Raw genomic sequence first — 16,213 nt, forward strand, 5'->3', positions numbered from 1 at the left:
ATCACCTTCTACCATCTAAGTGGATAGCAATGTATTGCACTTTTGGCTTAACCAATTCTTATTAGCACATGGAAATAGTTATTGACCTCCTGTCAGCCAATCAAGACAATTCCTCTATGGGAGGAGCTTTTTTTTGCAGCAACATACTATTTAACGCATGAAAGATAAAGCATAGGAGCGCGATTTCACTTTCTTATAGAGACACCGTTTACTTTTAGGTGGCACTTAATGCCCGCTCATCTTACGCCTCGTTCCAGTTTAATCAAGTTGCAATTAAATGGTTAACTTAGGAACAAAGCATGTTATTTAAATACTATGAAATAAAACAACATTTAATTTACCAACTCAATTTGTCTATTCACTTATTCAACTCGTAAACCACCATTTTTAATTTCAGTGCACAAATTCCACAACACGTACTGCCACTATCACCATGTGCCAATTGCCTTATAGACTTCGGAGTGGTCTTTATCGCTTGGGAAAATGATCCTGTCCCAACTTATGGCCGGTTGTTCTTCCTCCAGCGATGACCACCCTTCTCTCGGTCTATAAGGTTACATTTTTTATAATTGATAAATCGAAGCAGCGCAGCCGTATGATTTCGTAAGTCGCTTACAACATTTTTAAATACAATAACCTGTGCATTGTGCCCGCCTGTGCCGCTCTGTGCCACAAATGATTTGCTCTGCACAGAGTAGGTAGGTTCCCGTTAAGACTTCGAGAGGGTTATGCATATTTCAGATGCAAATTGGGTCCTGCCTTTAAAAATTAAATCCAGACGAGAAGGGGTGCTTTTAAATACATTGGGCCTCATCAAGGGCCTGGTGGTATCCCGCTGCTAAATCCGGAATTACTGGCATAGTGCAAGTGCCGGCAAAGGCGGTAATTCTCCATCTCATGTAGTCCCAATAACACCACACCGGCATACTTGCATTCATTATGGCCCATTGATTATTGCTAGACAAGCCAAGAGAACCAATGAGCGAGAATGGAGAAAGAATCCAAGTGTGACTACGCTGGAAAAATACAAAACATCAGTTCAAAAATACAAGAGGATCATAAGTGAGTCCAAAAGAAACGTCTATAATGCCAAATCCAGTTCCAAAGAACTATTGAAAGCCTTGAAAGACTTTAAAAATCACACCTCCTCTTTTCCATCTATTTCCAGGGACTGCATGGTGCCAACAAATTCAGGACGAATTTACACACAAAATAACAGGACATCGTCCAGCCATTGCTAACAAACTAGCCAACCTTGGCAAAAAGGATGGTTTTAACACAAATAGTCAAAGTAACACTCACTTGGTTAACATGCCCGAATTTTAATTCCATGCTTGCGCTGAACAAGAAATCAAAGATATTATTAACAACATGAAATCTACATCTTGTCTTGGAGACGCGTGCCCACGAGATATTTTAAAAAATTCCATGAATGTTCTCTTACCATGGATTACCAAACTGGTTAACTCCTCCTTTCAGTCTGGCACAGTGCCTGCTGCACTGAATGAGGCTTGGGTCACGCCTCTCTTGAGAAAAGCTTCTCTCGACCCCTCCATCCCCCAAAACTATAGACCCATCACCAGTGTCCCCTATCTATTGAACATTTTAGATAGAGTGGACTATATACAGCTGCAGAAATGTATTGAGGAACACAACATCCTCAATTCAAATCAATCTGGTTTCAGGGCGCAGCATGGTACCGAAAACCACCCTCTTGGATCTTAAATCCAACATTTCTGATATCATTGAGAAAAAACATCCAGCGCTGCTACTATTATTAGACCTTTCAGCGGCTTTTGATATCATTGACCATAATCTGCTTTACAAGAGATTATAATCCATAGCTAATTGCTCTGAAAAAACAGCAAAGTGGATTGTGTCCTTTTTGTTTGCTAGGACCTCGAGAGTGGCAGTTGAGAGAAAGCCAAACCCATATTAAATACATGTGGTGTCCCGCAGGGTTCCTGTCTTTCACCCCTGCTTTTTAATATCTATATTCAACCATTTCTTGATCTTCTGGTGGACCTGGCTGTCCAATTTGCAAATTACACTGATGACACGCAGATGCTCTTTGAACTTTCGGCAACTATCAGAAGGATGTAGATGTTGTGAACTACACCTACTCCGAAATTCATGCATGCATGGCAACTAACTCACTGGCTCGTAATGACCTTAAAACAGAGCTACGTATCCTGGCTTCCGGTCCTAAACTGATTAACCTTGCCCAACAGTATGAATCCTTTGTTGTGGCGGGCAATTCCATCCCTGTGAGTAAATCAGTGAAAACCTTGGGAGTAATGCTTGATGCTAATCTCTCGAAGAAAAATCAGGTCTCTCAAATCTGCTCGTCTTGCGGATATGTAATTAAACTCTTACATCAGATTAGACCTTATTTTAGCATGACCAACAGATCCCTCCTGTCCTCTTCACAGATACATTCCCGATTGGATAATTGTAACAACTTGTTAATGGGGACTTCACGGGGGAATCTGAAGCAGCTACAAATTGTGCAGAATGGTGCCGTCGGGGCAGTCTTTGGCTTGACTAGACGGGATCATGTCACCATAGCCAGGAGGAAACGGCACTGGCTCCCTGTGAAGCAGACAATTAAACACAAGGTTCTATCCCTCACCTATAAATGCCAAAATGGCAAGGCAGCACACTATCTCATCAACAGATTAACGAGGAAATCGTCCACTCCTCAGCCGAGATCCAGCTTGAAAAGTTTCCGCGGTTGTAGCTTTAAATTTAACGCTCCACGTGAATGGAATGCTTTGCCCATAAACCTTAAAACTTCCATTCATTAGCTACCTTTAAGAAACATGTGAAGACATTTCTTTTTAATCAACCTGAATAGAACTCCCCTGTTGTTCCAGGGATTTGTTTTCTCTTTCTAGCTTTCGTGCTGTGTTATGAGGCCGATGGGCAAGTAGCGCCCTACGAGAACTGAAATAAATAAATAAATAAATATTGCAATTAATTTTGTCTTGCACAGCTCAATTTGTGGGGAACCTGTTCTCTTCAAGTACCCTTTGTAAATGTAAGCTGAATTTGTCAATTTTATCAGTGGTTCCAACCCACATATTTCAAGAGGCTGCTAAACCCATAACACAGTACAGCTTTTCATTCTAAAAAAAACTGATCTGCTCTGCTGCACAGACCTCTTGACTGTCAACAGAGAAGACACTCAGCCCTCTCCACTTGCATAACAAGCCTCTCGAGTGTGGTCTGCGCTTGGCTGATTGTGGTGTGGCTGTTCTGCGCGCTCCTGTCTTGAAGCATCTGTTTCAGCCAAACATAACATGTCCTGATTGCTAGGCACACAGACTGCTCTCGGCAATTGACTTAACAAAGGCGTGCCCTGTTCCTAACCGTGACCCCCTTTCTATCTCTACCAGGAACAATACGTCTTTATTCACCAGTGCGTGCAGCTGATGTGGAAAAAGAAGAAGCAGCAGTTTTGCATCAGCGATGTCATCTATGAAAACGTCAACAAATCCTAGTTTTTCAATGGTAGGTGCTTTTCGCAGAATGTATCTGCAGAAAATCCGTGCGCAATTTAAAGAATGAGTAATGTGGGGATACCAAAGTAAAGGAAGCTTGCCCATTAGAACCAATTAAGCCATACATGTATTAATACTATTGCTGAAATCCTCATCATGCAAAACAGCACTACAGTCAAAAACAAATGAGCATGCGTGTAAAGGAAGATCAGGTAATGGGAGTGGCACCTGTGCAGGAAGGGGAGTGGACATCTATGCGCTGCACTACCAGCGGTTCATTTCCTGGAACATGGATGCATATTTTATTTGAATATTTTAAATGTGATTATTTCGAGTTTGGTGGTGCAGTAATATTTTTGCGTTAATTCCATTACTTCAAAATGTTTGGCCAAATGAGGTTATCACCAGTTTTACAGCACCGTTGAATTCAAAGATGGATTGAAATTAAGGCGGCTGAGAACTGGAGGTAAATCCTCCTCTTTAACCCCCAAAACTGGCAGAATTACTATGGGCAGAATTACCAGTCGTGGTAAATAGGCCAAACTGCCAGGAATTCTTTGGACTCCCTGAAAGGTTACTAACACGGCCATATTGCTACTCCTAATTTAGCGGTAATTCCATCCAACGAGTAGTAGTAACAGTAAACGAGTTTGGCTGTAATTTCAACAAATTACAGCCAAACTCATAATGAGACCCTACGTTGCTTTTGCCGAAACTTTGTATGCCCTTGATTCTCTGAGGCGGTTCTACAAACAGCAAATGTTCGCTGACCCTGCTACTACAACATTCATTCTTGGGTATTTAGAAAGATGTCAGTTTGTTGGCAAGTGTCAGTAATTTAGGTTCATAATTCCAATAATTTAGTTCATCATTCAATGCAATTGTTATTTATAGAAAAGGAGTCCACATGTGTTTCATACATAGCACTTCATCTGGACACTTATTGTGTGTTTTTGCGTTGGTTCAAGCAGCGAATTCTTCTTTCACATTTCAAGCTTTTTAAAACCCATCATGGGCCTGATTCATGGAACGTATTCCTATGGGATTGCGCCATTATAAACCACTTCCATCAATCAGGCCCCATATCTTTACTGGTGTCTGCTACACATTCCTCAGTGCTTCAACAACAAGGATGTCAGACTATGCTGCACTAAGGATCCCTAGGTAGGCAGTTTTCTGTGCCTCGAGAACCATCTTTCTTGGGTTGAAGGAGCTATGTATAAAATAGCACTGCTCTGAAAGACAGAGACATTTATCTTTGCAGGCCTAAGTTTGCTCATGTGGCTCTGGACTGGGCGTGAACTTCCAGAGGTGGCTTCTGGGTAGCAGTGTGACATGTGTGACTTGGCTGAAACGGCTTATTCTACATTCAATAAATCCAAGGTTCTTGTGCATCAAAATGGTTGTGTGCATCGTTGGGGGTGATGCGCATTACTGATCTCACTGCTGGATATTTGTTGCCCACACACATTCTATATGGAATTGAACATGCTGCTTTTGTCTCTGCGGTGTTCAAATTGGAACTAGTTGTTCTGTTGTAGATCAAGGCCCTATTCTCCTCTTTAGCAAATGCCGTTGTCAATGAAATACATTCTCGATGTATCATGCTTTAAAGGTACTGTGCCTCCCTCCATACCAAACACCAGTGGAGTCTTTGACTGCATTAGGTGGTGTTGAGGATAAATATGAAACCCCACAAACAGCCAGCAAGGTTACTAAGGATGCTGATCCAGAACACCAGCATTTTGTAAATCAAGGAACAAGACCACGTTAGTTCAGTCCGAAATACACTACATGGACTCGACGCAAAACACGGGGAGGTCATTCTTAATACTATGTAGAGGGGCAAGAGTCCAAGACCTGGAGACATTTTACTCCTTCCCTTGCTATGTAATCCCAGAGAATCACATGATGGAGTAAAGCATGGACATCCTTACAGGCGCAGTCCGAGCAGAGAAAAATAGGCTGCACAGTAATTGAACCCAGAATGAGAGCACAATCAGACTCCCTTTCTCAGACAAGTCTTTGCTGCATAATTTGTATAATAGTGATAATTGCATCCTGTTATTATGCAGCACTTTCTACCATAGATTTTGCAATTTTGTTGAGCTACAATAACATTTTCCAATGCAGTCATACTCAATACATTTTTCCTTCTCAGAAGGATGAAAGCTTGAGACTTCCCTGCCAGTATGGAAACTTGAGTTGAGTATAGAAACTATTACTCTCTGAGATATCTGGCCAGTTATTGGTATAATAACAGAATTGCCAGACACCGTTCTAAACACAGTCCATCTGGATAGCCCACTAGCATGAAGAGCAGAGTCGATTTCGGCGACATTGCGTGTGAAATTCTGTCTCCCGTTTGATTCACTAAGTGGGTTATGCTGTATAGAAGGGATGTATCAAGGGAATTGACAGAAGGTCGTCAAAAATTGAGGCGATGAATTGGCTCGAGTAAACAAAGAGAAATTGATGATTTCAACAATGGAGCCGCTGACCAGATGAAATGCAGGTGACTGGAAAATGTGTTAGCAGAAGAAGCAGCCGGTGCCGACACTGGAGGTTTGCGGATATGTATAGTTGGGTAGAGGTTGGTAGGAGAAAGCAGTGTTCTCTGAAGATTGGAGTGGCAGACTGTCAGGCTATTAGCTAAGCAGTGCCAGGAAAGACATCGAGACAAAGAACAAGGGCATTGATGAGGCTTTGAAAATTATTGTGTGGTGGAACTTAACTACTTTATGTCGCTATTACGAGAGAGGAAGAAGATAGCCATAGGAAAACAAATTTGATGAGAAGGTTAGGGGTGATGGCCGACCTAAAGTGATATCAAGTTTGTGAGGTTTAAAGTCAGAAATACATCGGTTCTGAACATATGTGCATTTAAGGTGAAGCCACTTAATGAATAAGAATATTCCATAGAGGATATCTTTGAGTCTTGTATTACTAAGGAGCAGAGAACAGACGTTAAGAGGTGCACTTGCATATTATCTACCTTGAGGTTATTGCAGAGGGAGGATACACGGGGAAAAAATGTCTGGTTAACACATCAAGCAATTGGGCACTCTCAGAAGGAGACAGTGAGGGAGGCTCACTGAAAGGAAAGGAAGAGTGAAAGATCAGCTGTGAAGAGATGAGTAAATCCAATTAAGTGCTTTACTTCAGTTTTAGAGATCAGGAAATGCAGGCTTGCGAGTGTTCCAGAACCTACAGAGAGGTCACACAAGGTGAGGAGACTGGTATGTATGCAAGCAATCTGGTCTTGGGAGACTAAAGTAGGAGTAGTAATGTAGAGTGGAGGAGGAGATCTACGGTTCGGAAAGATGTGTGGTGTAAGTGTTGAGCCTCAAGAAAATGCTGTGTAGTGTAGATGAGTCACTGTAAAAGTTTCAGGGGAGAAGAATAGCCGGCGGTAGCAGGAGGCATTGTCCAATGGTGTCTTTGATTTGGTGAAGATCAGCACCAGTTTGAAGTCAGGGTGAACTCTCCAGGAAATAAAGGAGGGGTTAGAGGCAGGTGGCAACGGGCGGTTGAGAGGGATTCAGAGAAAGTAAGAGGGGAGATTGTATCTATCCCAAACACCCAGCAAGTCGATGATAGGCCAGCCTTGAAGGAGGAGTACTAGCGGTGAGGAGGAATGGGCATAGTTGGGCATCAGAGCGCTGTACAAGGAGTCAGAAGAATAAAAGTATTTAGTTAAACATGTAGGAGATTTATATGAATGGCATAACTTGCCTTGCAGCTTTTTTAGAGTGCCCAGATGTCAAAAATGTTAAATGTTTTAAGTGGGAGTCGGAACCAGGAACGAGCCGCTACCCGGTATTCTTTGGTTGCCACCAACAGGTTGCCATTCCTAAATTGAACGCCTGTCTGAAATGTTTGTTTTGTGGGAGAATTCTTGATCAGTGATAGTCTCTTTCTGCCCTCTTTCTTAGATTTCAATCCTCCCAGAGCATAGAGACTTACCCACCAGCAATCTACCTCTGAGCTTCGGGCATGTGAAGGAGTGTTGATGGATGAAAATGAGACGTGGCTGGTCAGAGATGTTTGACTGGCATGGAATGAGCAACCACTTTTGTAGATGCCGAGATGCTCATTTGAGCCAGCTTTGTGAATCAAATAGAGGTTATTCAATGTGAACTTCCACTCTCTTGGCAGGTGATTGAGTGCATTCAAGGCTGATTTCATGTGGTACAATTTTTTTAATTTAGGCACACTATGGCTAAAGGTATTTTTGTCACCATTTATGTATTTAATTTATTTATTTGTTTTAACATTTGTATAGCGTACTTCACCCTAGGTGCTTGTAGCATCTTAGAAAGTTACAGACAGCAGGAAAAGTGTTCCTAATGTGGACAGCTGAAAATGTAAGTGGGATATCAGGGGGGTTCTATTTGAACAGGGGGGTTTTCAGCTTCTTGTGGAACACAGTGTAGGAGGGCTTTGATCTCAAGGCGGGTGGAAGGGCGTTCCACAGAGTGGCAACAGATGCGGGGAAGCTGGAACCTCCAGCATTGGTCCGCTTAAATCTCAGAATACAAAAACGGGTAGCATAGGCTGACCGAGTTGGTCTGGTCGTGGCTGGTTTGGACAGTCTTTTGGACAGGTATTCTGAGGCGGTGTTGTCAAGGCAGCAGTAGGCGATGGTGAGGATCTTAAATTTGATTTGTTCTCTGACTGGGAGCCAATGTGCTGCTCTTCTGACTGAGGAGAGTGCTGCACTCCTGGCTGAGGTGATGTGATCACGTTTGTTGAGCCCTAGTGCGGCTTTGAGGGCATTGTTCTGGATTGTTTGTAATTTGTTCAAGTTTCCCCAAGAGAGCGTTACCATAGTCCAGTTTTTTATCAATACATTTAGTTACATAGGCAGCCGAGGAGGCTGTGGCATTGATGTGCAGGGATAGTGATAGCGTGGCATTGAGGTGGAAACTAAGCGTCTTGACAGGTGTGACGTGGATAGGGTGACTTTCCATAGTGAACAACTGGTAGTTTGGGCTGAGCTCGGCGAGGTCGGAGGGGTTGCCGACAAGAATAAATTCACTCTTCTCATCATAAAGACACAACCGGTGATAGGCCATCCTGCCTTGGGTAGTTTCATAGATGGCATTGATGTTTTGGGAGTCCAGGTCGTGGTTTCCCATGAGGGGGGTGAGGATCTACTTGTCGTCGGTGTAGTTCCTATATTTGATTTTGAGTCAGTCCCGGAGGTCGAAGAGTGCTTTCGTATAGATGCTGTGTAGAGTGGGGGAGAATAGTTAGATAGGGTCAGTAGTACATAACTGGATCTGTTTAGTAGTGACAATTGGATTGACTCACATCTGTAGCCAATTATTTGTTTGAATAGTCTGTCTCACCCTTACCTGTTGTAAAACAAAGAAGACTTGTTTCCTTTGTTTTTTATATTTGGAAACAATCCTGCATAGGTGTTATTGACTGTATCATAGGTCTACTAGCATGTAATGTTTGGGCTGTACAACAGACTTTAGGTGGGGCTTTATTGATTTATCGTTCGTTTGCTTTATCTGTATAAAACAAAACAGTTAATATTCATTATGTGTATGTTTGTAGGATCAATGGGCCTACTTAATAAATAATATATCTTTTTATATTCAATCGTGTGCCAATTAATAGATGTATTCAAATATAATAAATGATAGCCTCGTGCCCAAGCGAGGGTGTGGCTTTACAGAATCTGCTTTTGAAGTGGTTCATTTAGGGGACTCCCTTTGTGTGGTAGAGTGGGGGAGATGCAGGAACCTTGGGGCACTCAACATGTGATAGCTGTTGTGGTGGATGAGTGGTTGCCAGCAAAAACCTGTGACGTGTTGTTGGTTAAGAAGGATGCAACCCATTTGGCAGCGTTTGCAGAGAAGGAGGCAGTTAAATGATGGCAGAGGATGGAGTGGTCTACCAAGTCAAAGGCTGCAGACAGGTTAATAGTATAACCGTTAGTTACATTTATTGCTGGCCCTCAGTATGGCCTCTTGGCAATGAGTATTATCTGCTGTGGAAGACTGGGGTGGGTTGAGAGCATTGTGTACGGGTAGTAAGGAGGGTGGTTGCCAAGTGGCATGCCAGTAACTGCTGTGATGTGTGCATGGCAGAAACAATGAATGCAGGCTTGACCTGTTGTAGGCTATAAGTATATATATCATAGGAGGCTGAGGTTCCAAAAAACACAATTAGGTGGAGCAGTAAAAGAGGCAGCATTTACCACTACCACCTGACTCATAATGATAAATAGAGTGTTTAAAAGCAGAATGATACAAATTATAGTTTACACCCAAAACATAAGAGCAAACAATGTCCGTGTGAAAACCCTAGCTATCATGGCAAGTCAATAAGCATGTTTTTAATCTCTTCTCAACCTCTGCCTCGCTCCCAACTTCCCACCTACTGGTGAATGCGCTCTTATAACATGACTCGCTGAGCTTGTGGAGGTCAGATACAAGGAATGAAAACAAAAAGACATAACCGTGAGGTGTCCTTTCAGAGACAAAACCGGTTGCTATTGTGAATGGCAATGCTACCCGCTGCTCGGAGTCTGGAGTTACTGTACGAACCTAGCCATTGGCCCATGCAGCACCAAAGTCAGTGGCCGAAATGAGCGGGAACGGTCGGGAGCCGAGTTCCATGACTTTTGTTTTTTTTACTGTTAACAGCTCCACTACTTTTTGCACCCATTTTCACCATTCTGCAACTGTTCTTTATGAAGGTAAAGCAGACCTCTCCACTTTACCACCGGATGTCAGTTACAGCTGAACTGAAACCTATTTCAACTCAGTCGGCTGTCCACCAGCAAACTGAAACCCTTGTACACTGTGTGGCATGTTGCTCCTTTCCTTCCTACTCTGTCCCCCGGTAGAGTCACCGTTCCACTACTTTTTTAGTACACTTCGATCACTGACGAAAGTAGATGAAGTGCCGGTGAACAGGTTTGAAGAAAGGATTGAGGCTGACGGTGAAGTATAAGCCAGTAAAGCAGAGATGCATGCTGTAGCCCCAGCTATATGTACATTGTTTAAAAATAAAAATTAGGACCCCCGGCCCCCACACTCTCCTATGAGGTAATAACTGTTCCAATGGCGACCATTGATATCTCTTTAAAAAAGGACAGCCCTTCTATTGTCGAATGGGATGAGATGCCACCCCTTTCAAAGTACACATGCATCAGTGTGGGAGTATTGACAGCCTGGGACCCTGTCTGTACAAGTGCAGTCTGGAAATGGACACCAATGGCAGTATCAGTTGTAAAAACCCTTGGCTCCGGCAGTGTCCCGGTGAGGAATTGCCATCTGGCAAAGCTGCAGAAGCCCTGGCTTCTTTGATTTTTATTAAATTAATGAAAGGATGTGGGTACTTCCATCTCAGAAAGGGTAATCTGCATCTCATCCCTACAGAGACAGCCAAGTATCCACATCTCAGAGGCTGCATTTAGGACATGCACCTCTGTTTCAAACACATTACTATGAGAATGCTACGAGGGTGGCACGTTAAACTGTTCGTATACACCTTATCTGGTATGATGGCTATCATCTTGCATAATGTTCTAAGCTACATCAATTATATATCACATATCTGACCCCAGTAATGTGGCAGGGTTATGTGTATTCCCCCCACCCAGCCATGCTGTCTCTTGTGCTCCAAGCAAACAGTAGCCCTGGAGGTTGCCTCTCTTTGATTCCCTATGAAGAAAGATAACACCCTCTGCAGTGAGAGAAACACTCCACAGAAAGTTGTCCCAGGAAAAGGAATCAAAGGGCACACCCTTCACAAAGTGACTAGCCTCACACAAGGATGTTGCACACCAAAAAGGCCTTTTATGCTGATCACAAGGGAAGGGGAGGGGTTGGTGCAGACAGGGGAACTCAGACCTGCCGGAGGAAGATTTTGCCATCTTGTTTCTCTCTGTCTCCATCCTTCCTTCCTATCCACTTCCTTAAGCACAAAGCACTTTGGGTATGATGTCAGAAGGCAAAGTCTACTTGTCCTCAGAACAGAGTCTGAACCCCTCACGCAGTTTTACCTTTATTTAATCGCCTGTAACTTTTGCCTTTAAAAGAAAGGGTCTCCTCTCCCATCTTGAATTAACTTAAGAACAAATACCTAATTAAGAATTAATATTAAATATGTTGGGAAAGCAGTCCTTTCTTAAGCCCTCCACCAGATGTGATGACTGAGTGTCCAAGCATAGGCCATCTCTGCCCCATAAACCTCCCCAGTGCTGGAGCAAGACCGGCCTCTCTTCCAGCCATAGCTGTATCCAGGACTTCACTGTGTTGAAGGGCCCCTGCAGTTATGTACCAGATCCACCTACCCAGCCCCCTGTTTGGGAGCCTGAGAACAAGCACTAATCTCATCATTGAATCCGTGGGTTTGGAATCAAAGCACCCTGAAAGTCAAGACAACCAGGATCCCTGTGTCTTCTCAGTTGAACTGCTTTGAACTGTGATTAAAGTTTTTGTTCCACAGAGTTGGAGCAACAGGACTCTCTGGTGTTGCCTTTGGCGGTCGCCTAATCTACAATCTGCTGTTGCATCTTTTAAACCAGTTTGCTGCTGCACGGCTCTAGTTGAGTGTGTCATTCCCTCAGCTTGAACAAAAGGCCATCACTCCACCTGCACTGTTCAAACTGCTTTTCGAACTGCCAGCATCTTTGTTGCCTATTTTCGACAGTCAACCAGACCCTGGAGGAATCATTGAACTGTGACTTTAAACACTGTACCAAACTGCAAGACCCAAACCGTGCAGCTTTTTCATCCTTGAACTGACTGTCAAACCTCACTTCGTTGAGCACTTCTTCAAACTGCAGCAAACCTCAGCTCGACATGTTGCATCCCTAGTCGATCTCATCACCTGCTTGGCATAAACCAACCACTCTTTTCTGGACATTGCTTAGAACAGCTCGAAGCATTGTCATGTATGGACCCGACTCAGTGGTTACTGAGCTACTCAAACATCGAGTTGTGGCTTTGTCGAACTACACATCGATTTATCAGGATCACTGTTTCGTGGCGCATGGAAACACTTGTGTATAGGCACCATAAAATATCCAATAAAATAAAAAAACTCAAACTGCTGGAGTGTCGCACTCCGGCCCTAACCAGCAGTTTTCATGTTTCGAACCAGACCCGATCTTTGAAACAACCCTGATAAGAAATTAAAATGGCCTAGCTCAATCTCTTCTCTTGAACCAGTCTGAGCTACTGTTTTGAACCAACTCAATGCCCGTACCCTGCTTGGGATTGCACAAACTGCCACACCCGAACTTGGCTCTCACATCACCTGAAGCCTGGGCGAATGCGGTCGATATCACCAAGCCGTATTATTGACGATTAACTGCACCCTTGGTCCAGTTTTTGGCCCTAGAGACTGTTTAAGCCACTTAAATCCATTTTTACATCAGTACATATCCTTATTACAAACATTGTGGTTATTATTGCCTTTCTCCCAGTGTCACTACATTCTGTGTTATTACCACAGTAGTGGGTTTTTGTAGTGTTTTCTATTTAATTCAATTCATACTTTATTTTGGCATATTTATGCCATAAAAGTAAGACAGTACAAATACATTAATCATAAAATGAGTATGAACAAGATGGGTACAATTTTAAAAAGATATACAGACATTACAATACTTGGAATTACAAAACCAGCAATCCATTGTTTAAAATACAGAGAGCTATTAAAAAACATCAATAAACATAAAATAAAGCCCTTGATTGATCTTCAAACAATAAAATCCAACAGTATCAAATGAAATCAGCCTTCATGTGTAACAATAATACGGTGTCCAGTCAACTCGTCGAAAAAAAACTGGTCGACTGCAATTTGGTCGACGCAATTTGGTCGAAAACCATTTCGTCGAAAACATTTTTTTATTTATATATTTATTTTTTGGGTTTTCGTTTTGTTAAAAAATGGGTTTTTAGAGAAAAAAAGGGGGTTGGGGGGGGACCCCCCCAAACAAAAAAAAAAAAAAAGGGTTAAAATAGAAAAAAAAAAATTTCGACGAAATGGTTTTCGACCAATTTGATTCGACCATTTGTCTGGTCGACCAATTTTTTTCGACGAATTGACTGGCAACCAATAATACATCCAAACACCACTCCATATCTAAATTGAGAGGGGGCCTGGCTCATTAAGTGCAGCAGTCTGGGCCATATATATTTTTCTCAGTCGCATGCTCCCTCCAAATAAGAGAGCTTTGCCCATGCCACATATGATGAATCTACCTGTAATAAATCAAAAAGAGCAGGAAACACACTGGGTATTATTTAGCTGTCAAAGGATGAGCAGAATTATGCACTGGCGGATAGACAAGTACAGTGGGCCGCACACCACAACATGTAAAAGTGGCTTCTAGTTGGAATTTACAAACGGAGCAACCAGATGAATTAGAAAAGCCCCTACTATCTGCACTTAAATTCAATAAATTGAAACACACCCTATTGATTTCCCATCGGTCTGCTAGTTGGTCACCATAAGTATGTGCTCTAGCACCTGGAAGCGTCTCTTGTGCAATATGGGATTACTAATAAAGATCTCAAACCAAATAACTGGACAGAGGAAAAGAATATGACAAAGTACTACTTTAATCTCAATTTAATAAAGCAGGGCAAACTTGCAGACATTGGACTGATGCTTGCACACTCACACACAAACTTGATTACACAGATGTTTTGCACCCCAAAATGCTTCATCTATGACAGTATCCTATGTGGAAAACTGCTAAGCCTATTGACGGGAGGGATTGGTTAGGGCACCATATCTACTTATCGAATACATAGGGGTTAGCACGCCATTGGCTACCTCTTATCTGAAAGGCACGTCTCAAACTATAACATTGTGCATCAGGTTGCCCCATAAACCCACTGATTGATTTACATTCCCACACAACCTTGGTCTTTCGGCTCGGCTAGCAGCACGTAAGCAAAACGAAACCTGGGTTCTTGAGTCGCGACAGATTACTCCCCTCTTTCCCAATTAGTCCATCATCTTTAATCAGTCTGACCATGAGCCAAAGTTTCCCGTTTGTAGATGACATTGTAGCTACTAGCTCTCTGTTCTCTGTTCGGGGACATCCAAGGGAGTGTAATCACATCACTATCTTCATCCACAACTTAATGAATAGCCCTTGTTTTTTACTTCTGAATCATGTGTCAAGAGATCACAATGTGTCAATTTCAACCTCGTATTTACTGCTAATTGATTCAATTATACTGGGTGTCATTGCTCCTCTTGGCCTCTAGAGACTTGCTCAATCTATCTCGTATAGACTTAATTGACCAGTATTTGCATCTTGCAAATGTTTTCTTCTTCCATAATCTAAGAGAAATATGTTTCATTCCCATGGCTTATCCACCTGCCTCCCTTTGAGCCTTGCAGCTATTTATTCCTTAAAAATAGCATCCTTGATCCCAGGCCAACATAGGCTCCTCTTCATTTTCCACACAAAGCTCTTTTGCAGCATCTCCTGACTCTGCAACCCTGGTGTCTCTGAGGTAGCTGGATTGAGTCTTAGCACGAGCCAGCATCCATTTTCCATTTATGGTTGCCCTAGCCACGTTATATATTCCTCTATAGCAAGCTTCTATATGTCTTCTCTACCGTGGTTTACTGCGTATTTACAATTATTTGTCAGCAGGTTACTTCATCTTCTTTTGTATACATGATTACTTTTTTATTTCATACATGTTTAAGTTGTTGCTTCAGTTACATCGTCACACTTAAGTATTTTCATATTGTTTCAGTAAGTCTTCACACATCTCCTTCATGACATCACTCTGTCCTCATCAGATTTCACTCAGTGCCATGAAGTCCAGTGGTGCATACTAAAATCCTTCCACACAATATCCATCCACTCTTTCGCTGCAAGGATACATTTAATACGGTTGTCGGAGTGCATATTGCCTTGCGTATATTCAATGCGGTATCTGGACAACTCATGGAGTCCCATATAGGGCTCTTCTCCTACTGTTCCAATATGACGGTGGTGAAGGGGCAGGAGTTAGGGAAAATGCGGCCACCTGCCCCTCTACAAATAAGGTAGGGTTGCAAGATGCCCATAGACGCAATCATCACTAACATTCTATTGCCCGGAATTTGTAAGGCTTTAACTTCCCAAAGTTTTCTTTTTAGTTACTCTTGCATTTGGTGTGTTTACATAAAGTAAATATATTTGTATAGAACCTGGCTTGGGCATCCCTGTTTTTGGGCTGTTTGAAAAGCTACTGTTTCACATTCACACCCCTCTTGGCCTTCCCTCGGCCAATCTTACCGAAAAAGGCAAAGGCGGTATACCTCTTAACTCTGCCTGTTTTACCTTTATGATTCGGTTTCCTCTTGCTTTGTAGAACTGTGAGGGCCGAGTAGGTGCCTTATGCTCTATTCGTCCTTGTACTTATGCAAGGCAAAAGTACATTTTTCACGGTCCTCTTGAACCAAAAAGCAGTGAGGAATTGTCGGCACTGATGCATGAGGATCCTCCATGGGGGAAAAGACTCTCAACATCTCCCCCAGCCACCCCAACCCAAAGCTCAGCTCCCACCCTGTACATGAGCACCCACTTGCCGCTGTCTGGCTGCCTTTATAGTCCAAATGTATACATCCATGAACTGCTCCATTACATTGTTAGCCCTTATTTGTATGGGCAGAGACATTTAGCCCCTATTGGCATACGGAACGCAGATTGGTTTCTCGGTTCTTTT

General features: G+C 42.7%; 1 protein-coding gene across 4 annotated transcripts in view; it reads left to right on the forward strand.

Annotated features, from left to right (window-relative positions):
* PTPRO (protein tyrosine phosphatase receptor type O) overlaps positions 1 to 16,213 on the forward strand; it is a 1,358,825-nt gene that overhangs the window by 1,298,151 nt on the left and 44,461 nt on the right. For all 4 annotated transcript variants that reach the window (XM_069628367.1, XM_069628366.1, XM_069628368.1 and 1 more), the window contains one exon: positions 3,399 to 3,513. In XM_069628367.1, the coding sequence (XP_069484468.1) occupies positions 3,399 to 3,503 (105 nt within the window). In that variant the 3' untranslated portion in view covers positions 3,504 to 3,513. The remainder of the gene's footprint in view (positions 1 to 3,398; positions 3,514 to 16,213) is intronic.

The sequence above is a fragment of the Ambystoma mexicanum genome, chromosome 12 (genome assembly GCF_040938575.1).
Source record: "Ambystoma mexicanum isolate Mex_15411 chromosome 12, UKY_AmexF1_1, whole genome shotgun sequence".
NCBI classification, from domain to species: Eukaryota; Metazoa; Chordata; class Amphibia; order Caudata; family Ambystomatidae; genus Ambystoma; species Ambystoma mexicanum.